Source organism: Pseudophryne corroboree, chromosome 6 (assembly GCF_028390025.1).
Source record: "Pseudophryne corroboree isolate aPseCor3 chromosome 6, aPseCor3.hap2, whole genome shotgun sequence".
In the NCBI taxonomy this organism is placed as follows: domain Eukaryota; kingdom Metazoa; phylum Chordata; class Amphibia; order Anura; family Myobatrachidae; genus Pseudophryne; species Pseudophryne corroboree.
The window spans coordinates 394,539,124-394,557,479 of NC_086449.1; the positions used below are offsets into that span (position 1 = coordinate 394,539,124).

At 40.4% G+C, this 18,356-nt stretch overlaps 1 protein-coding gene across 1 annotated transcript in view; it reads left to right on the top strand.

The window, feature by feature from the left end:
* Window positions 1-1,105: 1,105 nt before the first annotated feature.
* The window catches only part of ITIH2 (inter-alpha-trypsin inhibitor heavy chain 2), a 76,232-nt gene continuing 58,981 nt past the window's right edge, over window positions 1,106-18,356 (top strand). The window contains exons 1-5 of the mRNA XM_063926818.1: window positions 1,106-1,266; window positions 7,330-7,383; window positions 10,323-10,352; window positions 11,554-11,726; window positions 15,022-15,126. Of these exons, the coding sequence (XP_063782888.1) occupies window positions 1,177-1,266; window positions 7,330-7,383; window positions 10,323-10,352; window positions 11,554-11,726; window positions 15,022-15,126 (452 nt within the window). The 5' untranslated portion in view covers window positions 1,106-1,176. The remainder of the gene's footprint in view (window positions 1,267-7,329; window positions 7,384-10,322; window positions 10,353-11,553; window positions 11,727-15,021; window positions 15,127-18,356) is intronic.

Sequence of the window (18,356 nt, forward strand, 5' to 3'; positions counted from 1 at the left end):
AGGATGAAAGAACATAAGTAAAAGGTTCTGAAACAATTACAACAACGGGATTAACTGTGGTATCTCCCTAGTGTATCTATGTGAAGTCAAACTCTGACAGAAGTTTTGAATTTATAGATATACAGTATATAAACACACAGTTCAACGGGTTCGGTAGGAATAGCCGGCGCTCGGGATCCCGGCGTGCATAATTCCGATGCTGGGATGCAATGTTCAGAATCCTGACAGGGGTGAGTAGAGGGTATTTCCTCCTCTCCCCTACCCCCTAATCCTCTGTGGCCACAGCCTAAACCTAACCTCCCCCTTTAGTGCCTGACCCTAACCATCCGCCCGGGGGGACCTAACCCTAACCCTCCTCCCCGCAGCCTAACCTTAACCCCTCGGGTGGCGGCTAAATCTAACCGCCCCCCCCACCCCCTTTCTTTCCCTAAACTTAACCCACCGCGTATGTTGCTATGGTCAGGATGCCGGGTGTCGGGATTCCAACGTTGGTATTCCGACGGGTGTCAGGAATCCAGCGTCGGTATTTCATCTGCCGGGATACCGGCAGCCGGCATATTGACCGCATATCAGTTTAACAAAGGAAGCAGGGGTCTATAGGAAATAGATGTTTTAGGAATTAGAAATATTTTACTACCCCATTTCCAGTATCTTCACTGACACAGGATGCTGGAAGTTATAGCTTTTCTATAGTTGGTGGTTCACGTCTTACTACCATCTCAGTAATGTTACTATTAAAAGGTTTCCTCAATTTATTTATATTTTCAGCACTATGGAATCTGAGCCTTCTATGTTCAATACATGTTGGCAGTTGTTTTCCAGGATTGCTGGATGTTTCTCAGAATATTGATGTCTTTACCTAAAGATTACAAACAGAAATCAACTTCAAAGTAAAAGGGAAATATAGAAAGACAACGTCCATTCTGGCGGAGGCTAGGTGGTTATCACTAGATGATAAACTGAAACTTGTCTGTTTGTACAACCTCTCAGTCCCTGTCCTAGCTGTCACTTATTCTACTTGGCAAATATTTGCTATGGGTCAGAACAAAGTTTATTATGTTAGATTCTGAAAAAAAAGAAGAGTTATAAACTCTGCAGCACTGTGGGTTTTGCCTCATTTGAAGAACATTTTGTCACTGGAGGCCAGAGTTTCCCTCTGGCTGTGACACAGGAATAATGAAGCATGTATTTTATCTCCTGCTGTTACTCTTCCCTGCTGAAATAAGAGGATTTGATGTGTTCATAGAGGAGTACCCAGATTCTGCTGTGAGTATTTCATACAGGCTATTTTACAAATGTAAAAAAAAAAAACCATCAACTTATGAAATAGTGCATCAGCCTCTTTCCTAATTTAGGGGTCTACTTAATAAGGGGCCTATTTATCACCATCCGCATCCTTGGATGTGGATGCCATGTGATAAAATCACCCAAACTCGCACTGCGATAATTGATTACATCGCAGGGATTTATCAATTATCGCATGCAGGCACAGAGCTTGCGACCAAGCTCTGTCCCTGTGATGACACTCCGCAGCATCATCAGAGTATTTTTCTCGTAAAAAATACCCCAATGTCCTTCTGCGCATGTACCGCCCCCACCAACATCCCACTACCTCTGCCGCCCAGTCCCCCCCATCGCGACTACCCCCGTGCGCCACGGGCCCCCCTTCCCAGCAGGTCATTATACTTACCAGTCCATGGAGCCGGTCTGGGATGCTCATGCTGGGCTACCGGGTGCCAGGTTTTGTGTGCTGTGGTGACCGCCAGTGCTGTAAAGTGCGCTGCCGCTTTGCAATGTCACTTTACTGCACCGGGGTTACAGCGCAGCATTTGGGGACCCGGCGCCTGGCAGCGCTTAGCGGAGCAGCGGACACTGGCTCCCTGGACAGGTGAGTAAGATTTTTTATTGTTTTTTTATTTTTATTTTTTTGTGTTTTTTTAACACTTTGATCAGCCTGTGTGTCCATCGGACACACATAGCTGATCACACTGCTGGGTCCCTGCTCAGCTTTCTCTGCCAGGGGCTGAGCTGGCGAGATTATCACAGGGTACACTGCGGTATTTTTTCACATTTTATTTTTTTTAGTAAATTCGGCCACATCACATTTCCCATTCTAAGTATGGGCGATGCAATGTGGATTACTAAAAAAAAGGGAAATAAGGGGTTTGGAGAAGTTTTTCATGAAAACTGCTCCAAATGCCCTTAATACATTCAGGTGATACTAAAATAATGTGAACATGGTGTGAAAACACCCTTTTTTCTCAATATTTTAATAAATAATGTTAATAAGTGGGCCTCTAAGCCTTGGAGAGAGATAAAGTGGACATAAATACAGTACCAGCAAATCAGCTCCTAGCTGTCATTTTTCAAACCCAGCCTGTAACATGACAGTTAGGAGCTGGTTAGTTGGTACTTTATCTCTCTCCACTTAGTACATATATCCCTAAGCATCTAGTTCCATGTCACACTTGCAATCCTAATTAAAAGCATATTTTATTGTAATATATTTTTATCAATATCTTTAGCATCATTGCCAACTGCCCAAATCAAACTTATGGGTCTATTTACTAAGCCTTGGATGGAGATAAAGTCGCTGGAGATAAAGTACCAGCCAATCAGCTCCTAACTGTCATGTTACAGGCTGTGTTTGAGAAATGACAGTTAGGAGCCGATTGGCTGGTACTTTATCTCCAGCAACTTTATCTCCATCCAAGGCTTAGTAAATAGACCCCTCATCAGTCTGGCGGACAGAAACATTTCTCTGCGTACTTCTATCTTTATACAAGGGACTATTTGATCTGAATGACCAGCTACAAGAAATATATTCTATAGAGTGCAGTGGGCATTACTCTTAGTAGCTAAGGGGTCTATTTACTAAGCCTTGGAGAGTGATAAAGTGGATGAAGATAAAGAACCAACCAATCAGTTCCTAACTGCCATTTTTCAAACCTGTGACATGGCAGTTAGGAGCTGATTGGCTGGTACTTTATCTCCATCCAAGGCTTAGTACAGAGGTTACCAATCGCCGTCCTCAGGGCACCTCAACAGTCCAGGTTTTAGGTATATCCATGGCTCAGCACAGATGGGTAAATTAAATTGACTGAGGTGCTAATTAAGTCACCTGTGGCCAAGCACGGATACATTTAAAACCAGGACCATTGGGGTGCCTTGAGGACCGAGTTTGGGAACCTCTGGCTTAGTAAATAGACCCCTAAATCACTGTGGCATAAGAGGCTCTTTTTTTTTTTTTTACTCGAATGTGACTTTCTATAATTGTCAGTGTATATACAGGTTGAGTATCCCATACCCAAATATTCCGAAATACGGAATATTCCGAAATACGGAATTTTTTGAGTGAGAGTGAGATCGTGAATCCTTTGTTTTCTGATGGCTCAATGTACACAAACTTTGTTTAATACACAAAATTATTCAAAATATTGTATTATATGACCTTCAGGCTGTGTATATAAGGTGTATATGGAACATAAATGCATTCTGTGCTTAGACTTATGTCCCATCACCATGATATCTCATTATGGCATGCGATTATTCCAAAATACATAAAAATCCAATATCCAAAATACTACTGGTCCCAAGCATTTGGGATATGGGATACTTAACCTGTATTACAAAAAGACCATTTAACTAATATAGATACATTTAACAGTAATTGTTGGACTGGGGTTCTGGCATGGCTGTATGTAGACAATATAAATAAAACACTAGTTGTGTTCATTTAGCATAAGATACAAATACAAATTGTAATTTTTCTCACAGAAAACTAGTATATAACTGATAACTTGTGATTATTGCGAATGACTACTTAAAATCTTAGCTCTCCAGCATAATGTTTTGTATCATATATTGTGCCGTGCGTTGTCCAGCATAGGTGATGTACATGTTTAAATGAGTAGAAATAAGTACATCAAAACAAAGAGCAACATGAATGGAAGATAACAATTAAGTTTTGTTTTTGTTTTTTGTTTTTAATATTAGCTGCTCCTTAATTCTATATGCTGTAATTAAATTTTCATCTGCTAATTAAAATTATATGAAATTAATTAAACAAAAAAAATCTGAACCCCTGAAAAGTGCAAAGAAATTAAGATAGAGGATTTAATAGAGGTTTGTTTTGTCAGCCTTTTTGGACCCAGGGGCCTGTGTACGCCTGTGTATGCCACATATCCTATTATAGATACACCACTGAAATGGACAAATATACCCCTGTTTAAAAAATGTTGTCCAACATCTTTTATTCCCACAGTGTTGATGAAGACTATGGTTGGTATAGGGATAAATATCGAATATAAACAGTAGAAGAGGAATAGTTTTCTCTCCCTTATATAAAAAGGTGCACTGTCACCAGCACTTCATCAAGTATTTAATGAACACCTTTAACTATATCTGTGTATATCCCTCATCACTGAAAGAAAGAGAAGCATATATGTGTTATGATATATGATATACATATGCAGCTTCCCCCCTTTTTGAATCCCAGCATCTCCTGACCGCCCGTCTACTACCCTGACCCCTTCTGTCGCTAATACCTATACAACATTCATGAACTCAACTTGAGATTTCTTTGTTATTCAGTCACACTGTCCTTTATTACATTTCAAGATGCTGACATTCCCGGGATTCAAACCCATTGCCTGTGGCATTGCAGTCAGACCCTCTATTCATTGAGCTATCTGCCCTTGCATAGAAAGATAGATAATTTTAAGCTTGAGAATTCTAACTATTTGAAGCTTGCCTTCTACGTTGTTAAATAATGATCAGCATTGCAGCTGAGCAGATCTATGTAGTGTGCGGCTGCAAGAGATTGGATGTGTGGCTGCGCACTACATAGATCTGATCAATTGCAATGCTGATTATTTTTACAAAGTACCAGTAGCTTCATATAGTGTTATAAGCTTCTATGCAGGATCAAACAGCTCAATGAGTAGGGTGTTTGATTAGAATTCGTGTTTGATTAGAATTCAAGAGGTTATAGAATTTGGCTATGGCAATATATTGAAATGTGCTAGCTAATAAAGGGTATTGTAACTGAATAACAATGAGCTCTCAAGTTAAGTGCATGAATGTGGTATTAAGAGGATTTAGGTCCAAATAAAAAAATTTGTAGTGGTCTATAAATGTGTATTACAGATAGATAGATAGATAGATAGATAGATAGATAGATAGATAGATAGATAGATAGATATGCAGATAATGACCATTATGGCCAGAAGGGGGCACACACCAATGTTAAAAGTCCACACATATCTTTATTAGGTCATCTCAATTCCAAGAACATGTCAACATTTCGACCCATCAGGGTCTTTGTCAAGACAGACAGCAAAGGCATCATCAGCACAGCATGGAGGTAGGAAGTATCACAGTGCAGTGCTGATATAGCTAAATGGTTCTACACAGAAATCAATGTTCTTGAAAAATATATCATTATTTGTGTTTTGTGACTAGGGAGTAATGTAACTTGGTTGAGAAAAGGGTGAAATAGGCTGTCTGTATATAGTATGTATTGGCATTGACATGTCAGGCTGTAAATACCCTATAAAGTACAGTGCATCACCTGCAACATTTACATTACTACCAGCGGCCGCTACAGCACCAACTACCTAGTGCAGGGGAATAGCCGCTAAGCACACATAAACATACATGTGTAGATATGTGCTGGCAGTGTATCCAGATTGGCAGCGGTGGTGTATACCATAGCCGCCGTGGTGACCCCGAGACTCGGCACTGGCTTCACCCTCCTAAGCCCGCCCCCAGACTCTCATTTGGCACTTTCACAGTCAGTGGGTAGGTTAGGAGAGTTAAGCCTAATACCGAGTCCCGGGTTCACCATGGCGGCTATGGTACACAGTGCCGCTGCTGATCCGGACACACTGCCAGCACATATATTACATACTTCTACACATATATGTTTATATGTGCTTAGCGGTTCCCCCTCTGCACTAGATAGTCTGTGCTGCAGCCATCGCTGATTGCTATACATCTTAAATGTGACTTTTTCTGGAAAAAAAATGCTCATTTACATAAGGAGGCATATGCATCAACATTTGGAGAGTGATAAAGTGTAGAGAGATAGAGTGCCAGTCAATCAGCTAATAATTGCCATGTTACAGGCTATATTTGGAAATTATAGTAGTTTACCTCTCTCCACTTTAGCACTCTCCAAGTGTTGATACAAATGCATCTTTAGTACTCACATGCCTTATAGGAATACTGGTGAGGCAACCTGCAGGATTTTCAAATAAAGATTTTGGAGAAGAGCAAATGTTATATGCAGGTCTTGGCCTAACTGTACTAAGCCTTGGAGAGAGATAAAGTAACTAAAGATAAAGTACCAGCCAATCATCTCCTAACTGCCATGTTACAGGCTGTGTTTTAAAAATGACAGTTAGGAGCTGGTTGGTTTGTACTTTATCTCTGTCCACTTTATCTCTCTCCAAGGCTTTAGTGCATCTGCCTAATTCAGACTCGATCACTCCTCTGCGAATTTGAATGTTCAGATAGAGTGAATTCCCGCCCCGTGCAAGTCTGCGTATGCTACATAGTTGTGCATACTGTACGCCGGTCAGCTGCAAATCCATTCACAACTCACTCACCATCTAATGTTTTTCTCCAGTCTGTGCAGTCTGTGAGTATCTCAGGACTTACTGTTACAGTGCGAAAGAAACAGGCTGATCGGGGCCAGAGCCAACATCACACACCCTCCCTGAAAACACTTAGGAACGCCTGCGTTTTTCCAGACACTCCCAGAAAACAGCTAGTTACCACCCCCAAACGTCCGCTTCCTGTCAATCAACCTGCGTACGCCTAGCGATCAAAAAAGACGCTGAATTTTTTTGCAGTTTGACCTTGCACGTGCGCACTATGATTCATACGCATGCACAGTCGATTAAATCGCTTGCCTTGAGAATTCGCACAACAGCGATCAGGTCTGAATTAGGCCCATAGACCCCTCAGTTGGGGATCAGTACGAGATCCCGGCGGTCAGGAGACAGATGTTGGGAGCCCGACAGCTGGGATCCCGGCAGCAAGCGCATCGTTCCCTCGCGGGCTCACTGTGCTTGCCACGCTCCGGGCCTGGTGGTGACCTTTGGTCACCACAGGTTTCTATTCCCCTCTGGGTGGTGGCGTGGACCACCAACCAAGAGGTGTAACCAGCCGGCGGTCAGGACTTCGACCGCCGGTATTTCAACTGGTGTCGGGATTCCGGCGTCGGTATCCTGACCGCCGGGATCCCCTCAGTTGTATAGTAAAAATGCCTTATTGCAAACTATTTAACATACAGAGTGTAATTGAACATTACTTTTTTTTCAGGATCTTGTTGACCTCATTCCAGAATTTGAATCTACACTTGGTGAAAGAATAAAGGTATAAACCTATAAATAAAAATGTTTAAAGACTGTTACTTTAAAACACAAATTAATAAAATGGTCTGCAAATGTGTAAAAGTGAACAGGTAACAATAAATAACAAATCACAAAGGTGTTCAACTAAACTTTCTTTTGGCACTATATATTAATGCCAAACAATAAATTATGTGATACTCTAATTGGACACCAATGTTAAAAATGGAGAAGGATGGTTTGGGATATGGATATAGGACAGGAAATCTCTATAGGTGGGGCAATATAAGAAAGTTCTGCAGTAAGTTCTGGGCTAGATAGGTTCAAAGAGTCTGGATGGTTTATAGCAATATAAAGTAGGAAATAATGAAGAAATACTATGGCTGTAAATAGAAATCACAGCCTTGATTTTGGGATACAACGAGAGCCATGACATCTCCACTTGACCATATATTTGCTCCAGGAGGCAATCACGAGACCGCCTGTCGGGATTCCGGTGGTAACAATGCCGATGCTGGAATCCCGACAGGTGGTGAAATGCCGCCACCGGAATACCAGGGCCACAGGCTTTTCTCCCTCTATGTGTGTCGTGGACACCCATAGAGGGAGAATATAACCCGCAGCATGGTGAACATAGCAAGCCCACAACGGGCTTTCTTGTGCTTGCCCCGCTGCCGACATACTGGTGGCTGGGATCACGCTGTCGGGGTCATGACTGACCTGGGATTTGCAGAAGCAACAGTAAATCCAATTATTAACATTAAAAATAATAATTTGTGTAGAAAATATATCTGTATAATAAATATAGAATAATCTGCAATGTGAATACATTCAACTAATAAGTTTGTCCTGCTAATGACAATGGACTCTGTTTTTATACTTTCCCTGTATCAAACATGTAATAGAGTCCCACTTAGATCCCATGCCCACCAGGTAATCTGAATTGCTTACACAGATATACTTTCAAACATGTTATTAAATCCTTTTTCTAGATTATTTCATGCTTTCTATCGTCTAGAAAGGTATAGGAATGGTAGTGAAAATAGTAAATGGGAGTATTTAAAGTACATTCACAGGTAACTGTGCCCTATTCTTCTCTCAGATATCCAGTCAGATATGTGAATGAATGCAATTTATTCAGTAGAATGCACAATATAGCCAGTGATAAAGCTATTTGAAGATAAACTATAAAATAAACCGTATTACTGTCCCAGGCTGGTACATAACATTTTATATAAATCTGTCCCAGATACCATGATTCGTTTTCCCATAGTCCTCTTACTTTTATATAGAACTGAGTTCAGATCTAGATACCGTGGACAGTTATATGCCATATGTGTTTGTAACAGCTTAAAATGCAATAGCTGTCATCTTTAACCTAAATAACATGGTATACACTAGTGTTTGATCTGCGTAAATAATGCAGATAAAGCAACTTGCATAATGCTATGTATAGCTGATCTTGAACTCATATGTCCAATGTACACAGTTCAATGTATCACTAATGAGCACATATTTTTTTCCAAAGTCTCTACAAAGCATAGTTACGAAATCAGTGGCTTGTGACCCAAAATGTATATAAAATGTATGTCCTGGATATATTTTTGAGGTCCTCTGAAGGTTTGATTTGTAACAGTCTATTGGAAATACCTCATGTAGTGTGTAATAATAAAGACACACGGACACTTTATGCCCTGCAAAATAAATTAATGAATAAACAATTACGCACCATTGATCTAATTTACTGGACAATTGTGAAACAGAGACATAGATATTAAGATCAGCCCTTGGTTACACATAGGTATGACTACAAACACTGTGTTACATTATGTACTTTTGTACTGTGTAGGCTTTTGGAACAAAAACATGAACAAATTGGAAAACATCAGGGCAAAGGAAATAAATAGTGGTTCATTTCAAAATATCAGCAATTTTTTAGATATAATGGGATTTTTTCCCACTAAGTAAAATTACAGCTATACTTCTGTACAATTTTCTGTAATGTTTTCATTTTTATTTACACTAGTGTTACGTGAGAATGCTATGTCAGCATAGCTAATTAATTAGCTAAGAAAAATTACAAATATTCGTTTTAACTATATTGCACTGTATAGGTCAATCACCCCCAATCAGGGATATATCCCCAATCAGTGAACAATTGTGGGTTATGCTAATAAATTGAATGTGTCGCAAGACTCTCTAATCAAAAGGAGATTAATGCTGAGATGTTATTAGCCTTAAAGTCATTTTCACAAAAAACAACTAATATTGGAGGTCATTCCGAGTCGTTCGCTCGAAAAATTTCTTCGCATCGCAGCGTTTTTCCGCTTAGTGTCCGCACTGCGACTGCGCCAAGTAAATTTGCTATGAAGTTTGGATTTTTACTCACGCCTTTTTCTTCGCTCAGGCGATCGTAGTGTGATTGACAGGAAATGGGTGTTACTGGGCGGAAACAGGACGTTTTATGGGCGTGTGGGAAAAAACGCTACCGTTTCCGGAAAAAACGCGGGAGTGGCTGGAGAAACGGAGGAGTGTCTGGGCGAACGCTGGGTGTGTTTGTGACGTCAAACCAGGAACGATAAGCACTGAACTGATCGCAGATGCCGAGTAAGTCTGAAGCTACTCTGAAACTGCTACGAGATGTGTAATCGCAATATTGCGAATCTTTCGTTCGCAATTTTAAGAAGCTAAGATTCACTCCCAGTAGGCGGCGGCTTAGCGTGTGCAATACTGCTAAAATCGCCTTGCGAGCGAACAACTCGAATGAGGGCCCTTTTTTCTGGTTGCAGTCTCTGCAATATTATTTTAGTGGAGTTTAAAGAAATGTTGCATTTTGTAGTGCAGCCAGCTGAAACTTACAATAATACATTTGTGATTGTTTTCTTTTTTAATTCAGAAAGTGTGTATGTATGTTCATTAGCTATATGGTAAATTGGATTTAATCTGTGTTTTCTTCTGTTTCAGAGAAGTCTCATATTTGATGGAGATGCAGAGGTATGTGTTTCTGCTGAGCGCACAAGGACAGTGTTAGATAACCATTAGCTGCATGTTTCTGTGACTGCAGGGTCAGTGACACTGACCACATGAAAGAGAACACATAGGTAAAGTCACATATCACTCAATAAGGAGGGTTACTGAGGAAATAAGGAGTCCCAAGTAGACAATGTCTGCACATGGCTCACGGTAAAACTGTTTTATAACAGTCAAGACAACAATGTTACAATATGAAATATTTGACAAAATTCCACACACTGCATTGGCCTTTAATGAGAAATTCATGTAATCAGCTTTGTTTTTTTATTATTGCAGAGACATTAAAATAGCAGTAACCCGAAATTGCCTTATACAAAATAGCTATTAATAACATTCACAAATATATAAGAAAAGTTCCCATAACATGACAGAACTGGAGAGAGTTACTGTTCTATTCCCATTTGCTGTGCAGCTCAGCGCAAGTTGCTCTTGTATGTTACTTGCCATTTCATGTGCAAGGGGTGTAAACAAAGCTGATTATGTGTCTCAGCGGGATAGCCGATATCTGTGTCTTCCCCCATGATGACATTGATTTAATGTATGGTATGGGGTACACAGCAACCCTTCTCTGTAAGCAAAATATTGTCCATCATGATAGTTTACAGTATGACAGCATTATGTTCTGCAAGGTGTGATGTGCTGACTCTGTAATAGACATATCCCTAGAACACTGGGGCAGAAGTATTAAGCCTGGAGAGGTGATAAAGCAGTGATAAGTGCAAGGTGATAAGGCACCAGCCAATCAGCTCCTAACTATCAATTTACATATTGGAGCTGATTGGCTGGTGCGTTATCACCTTGCACTTATCACTACTTTATCACCTCCCCAGGCTTATTACAGGCTTATTACATCTACCCCAGAGTGAGCTACGCTACACACAATACACTGACAATAACATACCTCTCAACTGATTTTTACAGAACAGTCCCGTTTTTTTAGCACTGTCCTGCTGTCCCACTGGCGGGCTGCAGTGTTCCGCGGCGGTGGTGGTTAAGGGGGGGTGCGGTGGGGGGCACTAATACAAATGACAGTAACAGCTTTCTGAAGAAAATGTGGAAGTCTCAGTTGAAGAAAACATCCGAGATTCATTCATTCAAGCCACAATTGTTCCTCATTAGTTGGAGTTTCAGAATAATATGCTCATTGACTTCTTCCTAATAGGTTCCCTCTCAAGATTCAATCTCTCTGTACAGTTACAAAGTGGAATCCACCATTACATCACATTTCGTCAATACCATGATACAGAGCAAAGTGGTGAACAATGCTCCACATTCACAGAGCCTCTCATTTGATATCCAGATACCCAAAGGGGCACTAATCAATAACTTCACAATGTAAGTTCTTATCTGAATACATCCATGTTTATTTATTATCTTTTAATATAAGATGCCTTGTATATTCATATTGTACTATATTACCTTATTTATGAAAGCATGAAATCAACACCATAAAGATGTATGGACAAGAATTCACCATTAAAGCGTCCTCTGCATTTGTACAGAAAACCCCATTTGCTTCTATACTACTGTGAATTAAAGCACAAACAGAAATGAGCTGCTGTATTTCTCATTGTATTCCCTTTACAGCGCACGTTTCTTTCTCTATTTTGGGAGTATATTTGGAAAAATGCTAAAAAAGAAACCATCAGCATATAAATGGCGCTGACACTACACAACATGGAAGCAAAGAGGAGACAGATTAATATGACAATATATATATATATATATACATACATATACATATACACACTGTATACATATTTATAGAAGCATGTGTCATAGACACTTTAAAATGCATGTGCATAGTGAAGTTGGCCCATCTAACACCACGACGGGGTCCTCAGCCAGTGTGCCTATTTTTCTTATTTCCGTAACACAGTCGACGGTCCTACTCTCATCTTTCCTCCGCTCATGGATGAGGTTAGACAGCAGATGGGATTAGTTGACTAGAGTGATAGTATCTATTTTTCTACTATCCATGCCAGTGTAAAAAATCTTTTCTTTCCTACTGTCTATGACACATTACAACATGATCTTGTTTGTTTAAATTCTCCATGCAATAATATGATTTCTGAATACAGATAATTAACAAGCTGTATAGGAGCTCTAATGTATATTGGCCCTCATTCCGAGTTGTTCGCTCGCAAGCGGATTTTAGCAGATTTGCTCATGCTAAGCCGCCGCCTACTGGGAGTGAATCTTAGCATCTTAAAATTGCGAACGATGTATTCGCAATATTGCGATTACACACCTCGTAGCAGTTTCTGAGTAGCTTCAGACTTGGCATCTGCGATCAGTTCAGTGCTTGTCGTTCCTGGTTTGACGTCACAAACACACCCAGCGTTCGCCCAGACACTCCTCCGTTTCTCCGGCCACTCCTGCGTTTTTTCCGGAAACGGTAGCGTTTTTTCCCACACGCCCATAAAACGGCCTGTTTCCGCCCAGTAACACCCATTTCCTGTCAATCACATTACGATCGCCAGAACGATGAAAAAGCCGTGAGTAAAAATCCTAACTGCATAGCAAATTTACTTGGCGCAGTCGCAGTGCGGACATTGCGCATGCGCATTAAGCGGAAAATCGCTGCGCTGCGAAGATTTTTACCGAGCGAACAACTCGGAATGAGGGCCATTGTTATTTCTTTTCCAAAAATGATCATTTTGGACTGACTTATGTGGTTTGTTACACTATGACTAGAATGTGGCCCTTACAAATAGTGGCTGTGTAAGGCACCTGCATTTGTTACACACTTTGTTGATATAAACATCAATGTGTCAGTTTTCTGTTTAAAGATACAAATGAACTAAAATGTAGACAGAGTGCTCAGCACAGTCTAATTGCAACTATGTATTCCTCATTTGTTTTTACACAGACATGGATAGCATTTTTTCTTTTTCTTTTGTATGGAAGGGATGATAGTATTTGATGCACAAAAAAACTTTGTGGAGTATGGGGAGAAGCAGATCCTAGATGTATAGCATTATTTATACCGCCTAGGTGTAATCCAGACATATATTATCAGTTTGGACTTTATATGAGATATTCAAGTTTAATATCAAAAGATTAATTAATTTCCTAAAAAAATCTTTTTATTGCACGTAAGAATATATATCACCAATATCACTACTGCTGCTTATCTAATAAGTTTGATAGATTACTATCATTGTCTTGTTATTAATTTTTGAGCAAAATACATAATTTCAAGACGATAGTATTTGCTCTCACTTACTAATATTTTTACCACTGTTTATGAGGGGATTTATTAATTGATATTTTTAGTATACCCCTGTTATCATTTTTTAGTTGAGTATTTGAATAATAAATGCTAAGTTTTAAACTAAATACATTTTTCACCCATTCATACATAACATTATTAAAATGAGTGCTCCAAACATAGGAATTTCTTCTTTTTGGTGAGGTGTGGGTGCTTCCACACCCACCAAATCAATTTGTATCTGGTACACTATTCCTGGGAGCACCTCCAACGCAAGAATAGCTGCCCATTTGGGCTTAATTTGTTTTTGGTTAGTTGGTTTTCATGATTCAGTCAATTAATTATATTCAGTCTGGTGCAGGATAAACCTAGATTTGTTTTTCACTGTGTATCCACAAATATTGCTTACCCCCAGATATACTATGGAGGGACTGCAGCAGATATATTCTCAGATGCAAATGCAGCCTCTGTAGGTTTCTATGAGGGCTGTAGTGGTGCCGGATTTACCAAGCTCCAGAATTAAAGCTTTCCGGAGCTTGACCTCATTAGGATAACGCTATCACCAGATGGCATTACCCTACAGCAGCCTACGGGCTATTATTTCTCCAAAATTACAAGTAGAGGACCCTCCCCTGCAATGGCCGCTGCACATGCGTGGTCAGCAGACCATGCATGCCTGGAATGGCCCCGGCTTACGATATAGAAGTGAAATGATTACTTTTGCGATCATTTCACTTCTCTTCACGTCACAGGGATGGGCTCCTTTCTGAGCCCTTCTTCCTGCATGTGATAATACATTCCTACAAATGCTGATTTCTTATTGCCATGAATGAATAGTGGCGATAAGAAATTCTAATTAGGAAATATAATTAGTAAATGTGACCCAAAAGGTTTAAAACTTCTCCGTTATCTACAGCACTGAAATCTTGCAACATAAAAATTTGACTGACAGGAGACAGTTTGAAATAATAATGCACAGTCTTTAGAACCTGTTACCATAGAAAAGTAGACCCTTTCTCCCAGGTTCTCTGAGTCACTAGAGAGTTAACAGGTTCTAACCTAAATAGTGGCCCATAACTTGTCACATGAGCACTGAGCCTAAACATTAGCTGGGAACTAATTATTACAAAATCATACACTACTCCTGACTTTAATTAACCAACCAACCAACCAACCAGTTTATTTGATCAATGGCACCACATAAATGATATGTCCTCTACAGCGCTGTCTAGAACATTATTTGCAAGACTGATCAAACTTTGTTAAGTTTAAAATCATTATTATAGGTCCTGCACATGGACATTTCAGGTTGGTGTGTTGATATACAATTTATGAAAATGGAAAAGTGAATCTCTATGAAAAACATTTTTAGAATAAAAATAGAACCTATTTTAATTAATCTATTTTGTGTACTAGGAATGTCAATGGCATCACATTTAGTGGCTCAATCAGAGAAAAGTCAGAGGCTAGGAGCTTGTACTCAAAGGCCAGAGCAAGAGGCAAGTCGGCAGGATTACTGAGGTTAGTATGGCACCATTAATACACTAAAATTTACTAAATATGGCAGCTGCGTGTTTTTTTGCTGTTAAATGTTGGGTCAGATGTTATACAGTATATGTCTAATTGTTTCTTGTGTTGTATAGATCAACTATTCTTGTTTAAGCAATACTTCAGTGGTTCCCAAACCGGGAGCTGTGGCACCCTGGGGTGCCTTGAGGTAATTACAGGGCTGTCCTGGGTTGGTGGTCAAGGACCAATTAAAATTATTTATGGTCAATGTAAAAGACAAAATCAGTACTTGTGGCTGCCAATCATAAAATATGTGGGCAAACAGAAGCAAATCCTCTCCCTCACCACATAACTGAACCTAAGGATAGATGACATATTGGGGGGGGATTCAATTAAATGCGCTTTTGAATAGCACCGGAAATGAGTGCCCAGGCTATTCAATGAGCCACGGATTTATTAATTATTATTATTATCATAATAATCATAAAAATAATAATACTTTATTATCATCAATAGTTCACATACATGAACAAGCAACAAAATTAAAAAGTAAGCAAGTACAGAAGTGATAAGAACAAAAGAACTTCCCAACCAATAACACCTCTAATTATCTTAGATTTGTCCTATTTAACATATTTATTGCTGTCGGGGAAAAACTACCCCTTAACCAGCTAGTCCAAAAAAGAATAGATCGATAGCGCTTGTTAGATGGCAGCACAGAGAACATCCCCAAATTTGGATGCGATAAATCTCCTAGGATGCTTTTCACCTTGGTGAGAAGCCTTCTCTCATATATATCCTATATGCTGGGCAAGCTACCTCCAATAGCTCTACTCACAGTTTTTACCAGCTTCTAAAGAGACCTATTGTTCTGCTGCAGTGACTTACGTTCTGCTGCAGTGTAGGTTCCAAACCACCCCACAATTCCATATGTAAGAACACTCTGCAGAACACATGAGTAAAAGTTAACCAGGATTTCCTTACATATTCCCGACATTCGCATTTTCCTCATTAATTCAAACGTTGTTGGGCCTATTTAATAACACATTGTGTGTGGACACTTCAAGACAAGTCTTTGGAAATATTACTGTCCAGAAATTTGAATGGCTCGACCGTCTCCACTTCCTGACCATTTAAAACTAACGGGCAGAGGGGCTGTTTATGCAGTTTCCTAAAATCTACAATAATTTCTTTGGTCTTTTTTACATTTGAAATTAAATGGTTGTCTTGACTTCAATCTTCCAACCTAGAGACCTCAGATCTATACTCTGACTCATTTTTAGTAATTAGGCCTACAACAGCGATATTGTCAGCAAATTTAATAATATGAACTGATTCCGAGCTTGAGATACAATCGTAAGTAAACAGGGAGTACAGCAGGGGGCTCAACACACATCCCTGAGGCACTCCCGTACTAATTACGAGCTAACTAGATAAAAAAATTATGCAATCGGACAATCTGTGGCCTATTAGTCAGAAAATCCAGGATCCATTTTACCTACAAAATTGTTCAGACCCAGCTGAGATTATTTGCACATTAGAGACATCGGAATGACCCTCTTAAAAGCGGATCTATAGTCCACAAACAAAATTCTTGCGAAAGAGCATGTGGATTCTGGGGTATATCTAATTATCCCTGGTAAAACATCGGGTCCGACATACGGCCGAAAATGGCAATTTTTCTGACTTTTTTTCTGATGTTTCACCGATTTTTTTTTTTACGGGCTATCCAAAATGGATCACTTGTAAAAAAAAAAAAAAAGCTGATCTCACGAAAACACACAGGTTCAGTGAAACCTGTGTGCTTTCGGATGAAACAGCCCCATTTTTGCGCGAAAACTGGACTGTTTCTGGGGATTTCGCTTCGCCTGCCTGAGGCAGGTGGAAAAAAAATCCCAGATAAGCCGCGTCTCATGCCGTCTTATCGGGGATAATGTTAGGGTCTCCTGCTCTGTGCTGCCACGTCGTCATGGCAACCGGGAGACAAGTGCTAGCGGAGTAACCTGAGCGTAGCTGATACTCCGGTTCGGGTCTTTTGCTGTGCAGTGGTTACAGGCTCTGTGCATGGCAGGGGATCCGGTGCTGGTTTTTGTGCTCACAGTCTGTGAGGTCTGAGTGGGGCGTGGACAGCACCTGCTATATAAACCCTCTTCTCAGGTTAGGCAGATGCTGCTGAATCTTTGTTGGTTAGTCAGTTCCTGAAAGCTAGCTAGTACTGTGTAAACTTTGTATTTGTTTGTTGCTTACTGCAAATAGGCCTTGGGATTTGGTATTACACTCTGCCAATCCTGACCTAGCAGTAAGACTGGAGTCAGTTGTTTAACCTGCTGGGGTTCTTTTGCTACTCTGTGAACCTAGCAAGTTTGCGGCTGTATTCTCAGACTTGCCTGCCAAAATCCTTTCTCACTGTGCAAGGTGTTCAGGTGTCAATTTAGTGGCAGTAAGCTGAACCAGTGCACTGCAAGTGAAGACTAGGATTGTGGAGACTCTCCTTGTGTCTATTATTCCATCTCTGACCAAGGAGTTTACTGCCACACCCGTTGGTAACCCTTTAGGGTTTTGCTGTTGCCCTTAGCAACAGCATTTCGGGTTCTCTACGTATTAAATCACAACATCTCGCTTCTTTCCATCTGAGCATTCCTAATACTAGGGAGACACCCAGTTTCTTAGCCTTTGGGCTTCTTTGTTCACTTTGTGTTTATTTTGTTACCCTATCACCTTCTGTGTATGTAATGTCATATTCCCCAGTCTGTCTGTGAGTTCATTTGTTTTGCATCCCTCTCCGTTCAGACACCAGTACATTCCTGCTGGCACTGGTGTGCATAACATATTCAGCAGCCTAATACTCCTGTTGAAATTTTGTGGGAATATGGAGCATACCCCTCAAAATACTTTGCAACAGGTGGTCGATCAGATGCAGGTCCTGACTCGACAATTTAATGATTTGTCCATTAAAATGCACACCTCGCAGGCCGCTGGCGGAGCTCCCGCAGCAGCAGTACCTTCAGGGGTTAAGGAGCCGAAAGTAAATCTCCCGGATCATTTTTCTGGAGATCGCTCGCAGTTCTTTTGTTTCAAGGAGAGCTGCAAGCTATATTTCCAGCTTAGGCCTCAGTCTTCTGGGTCGGAGATTCAGCGGGTGGGCATAGTGATTTCCTTGCTACAAGGAGACCCACAGGTCTGGGCATATGGGTTGCAGCCTGACTGTCCGTCACTTAAAAGTGTTGATGCTTTTTTTACGG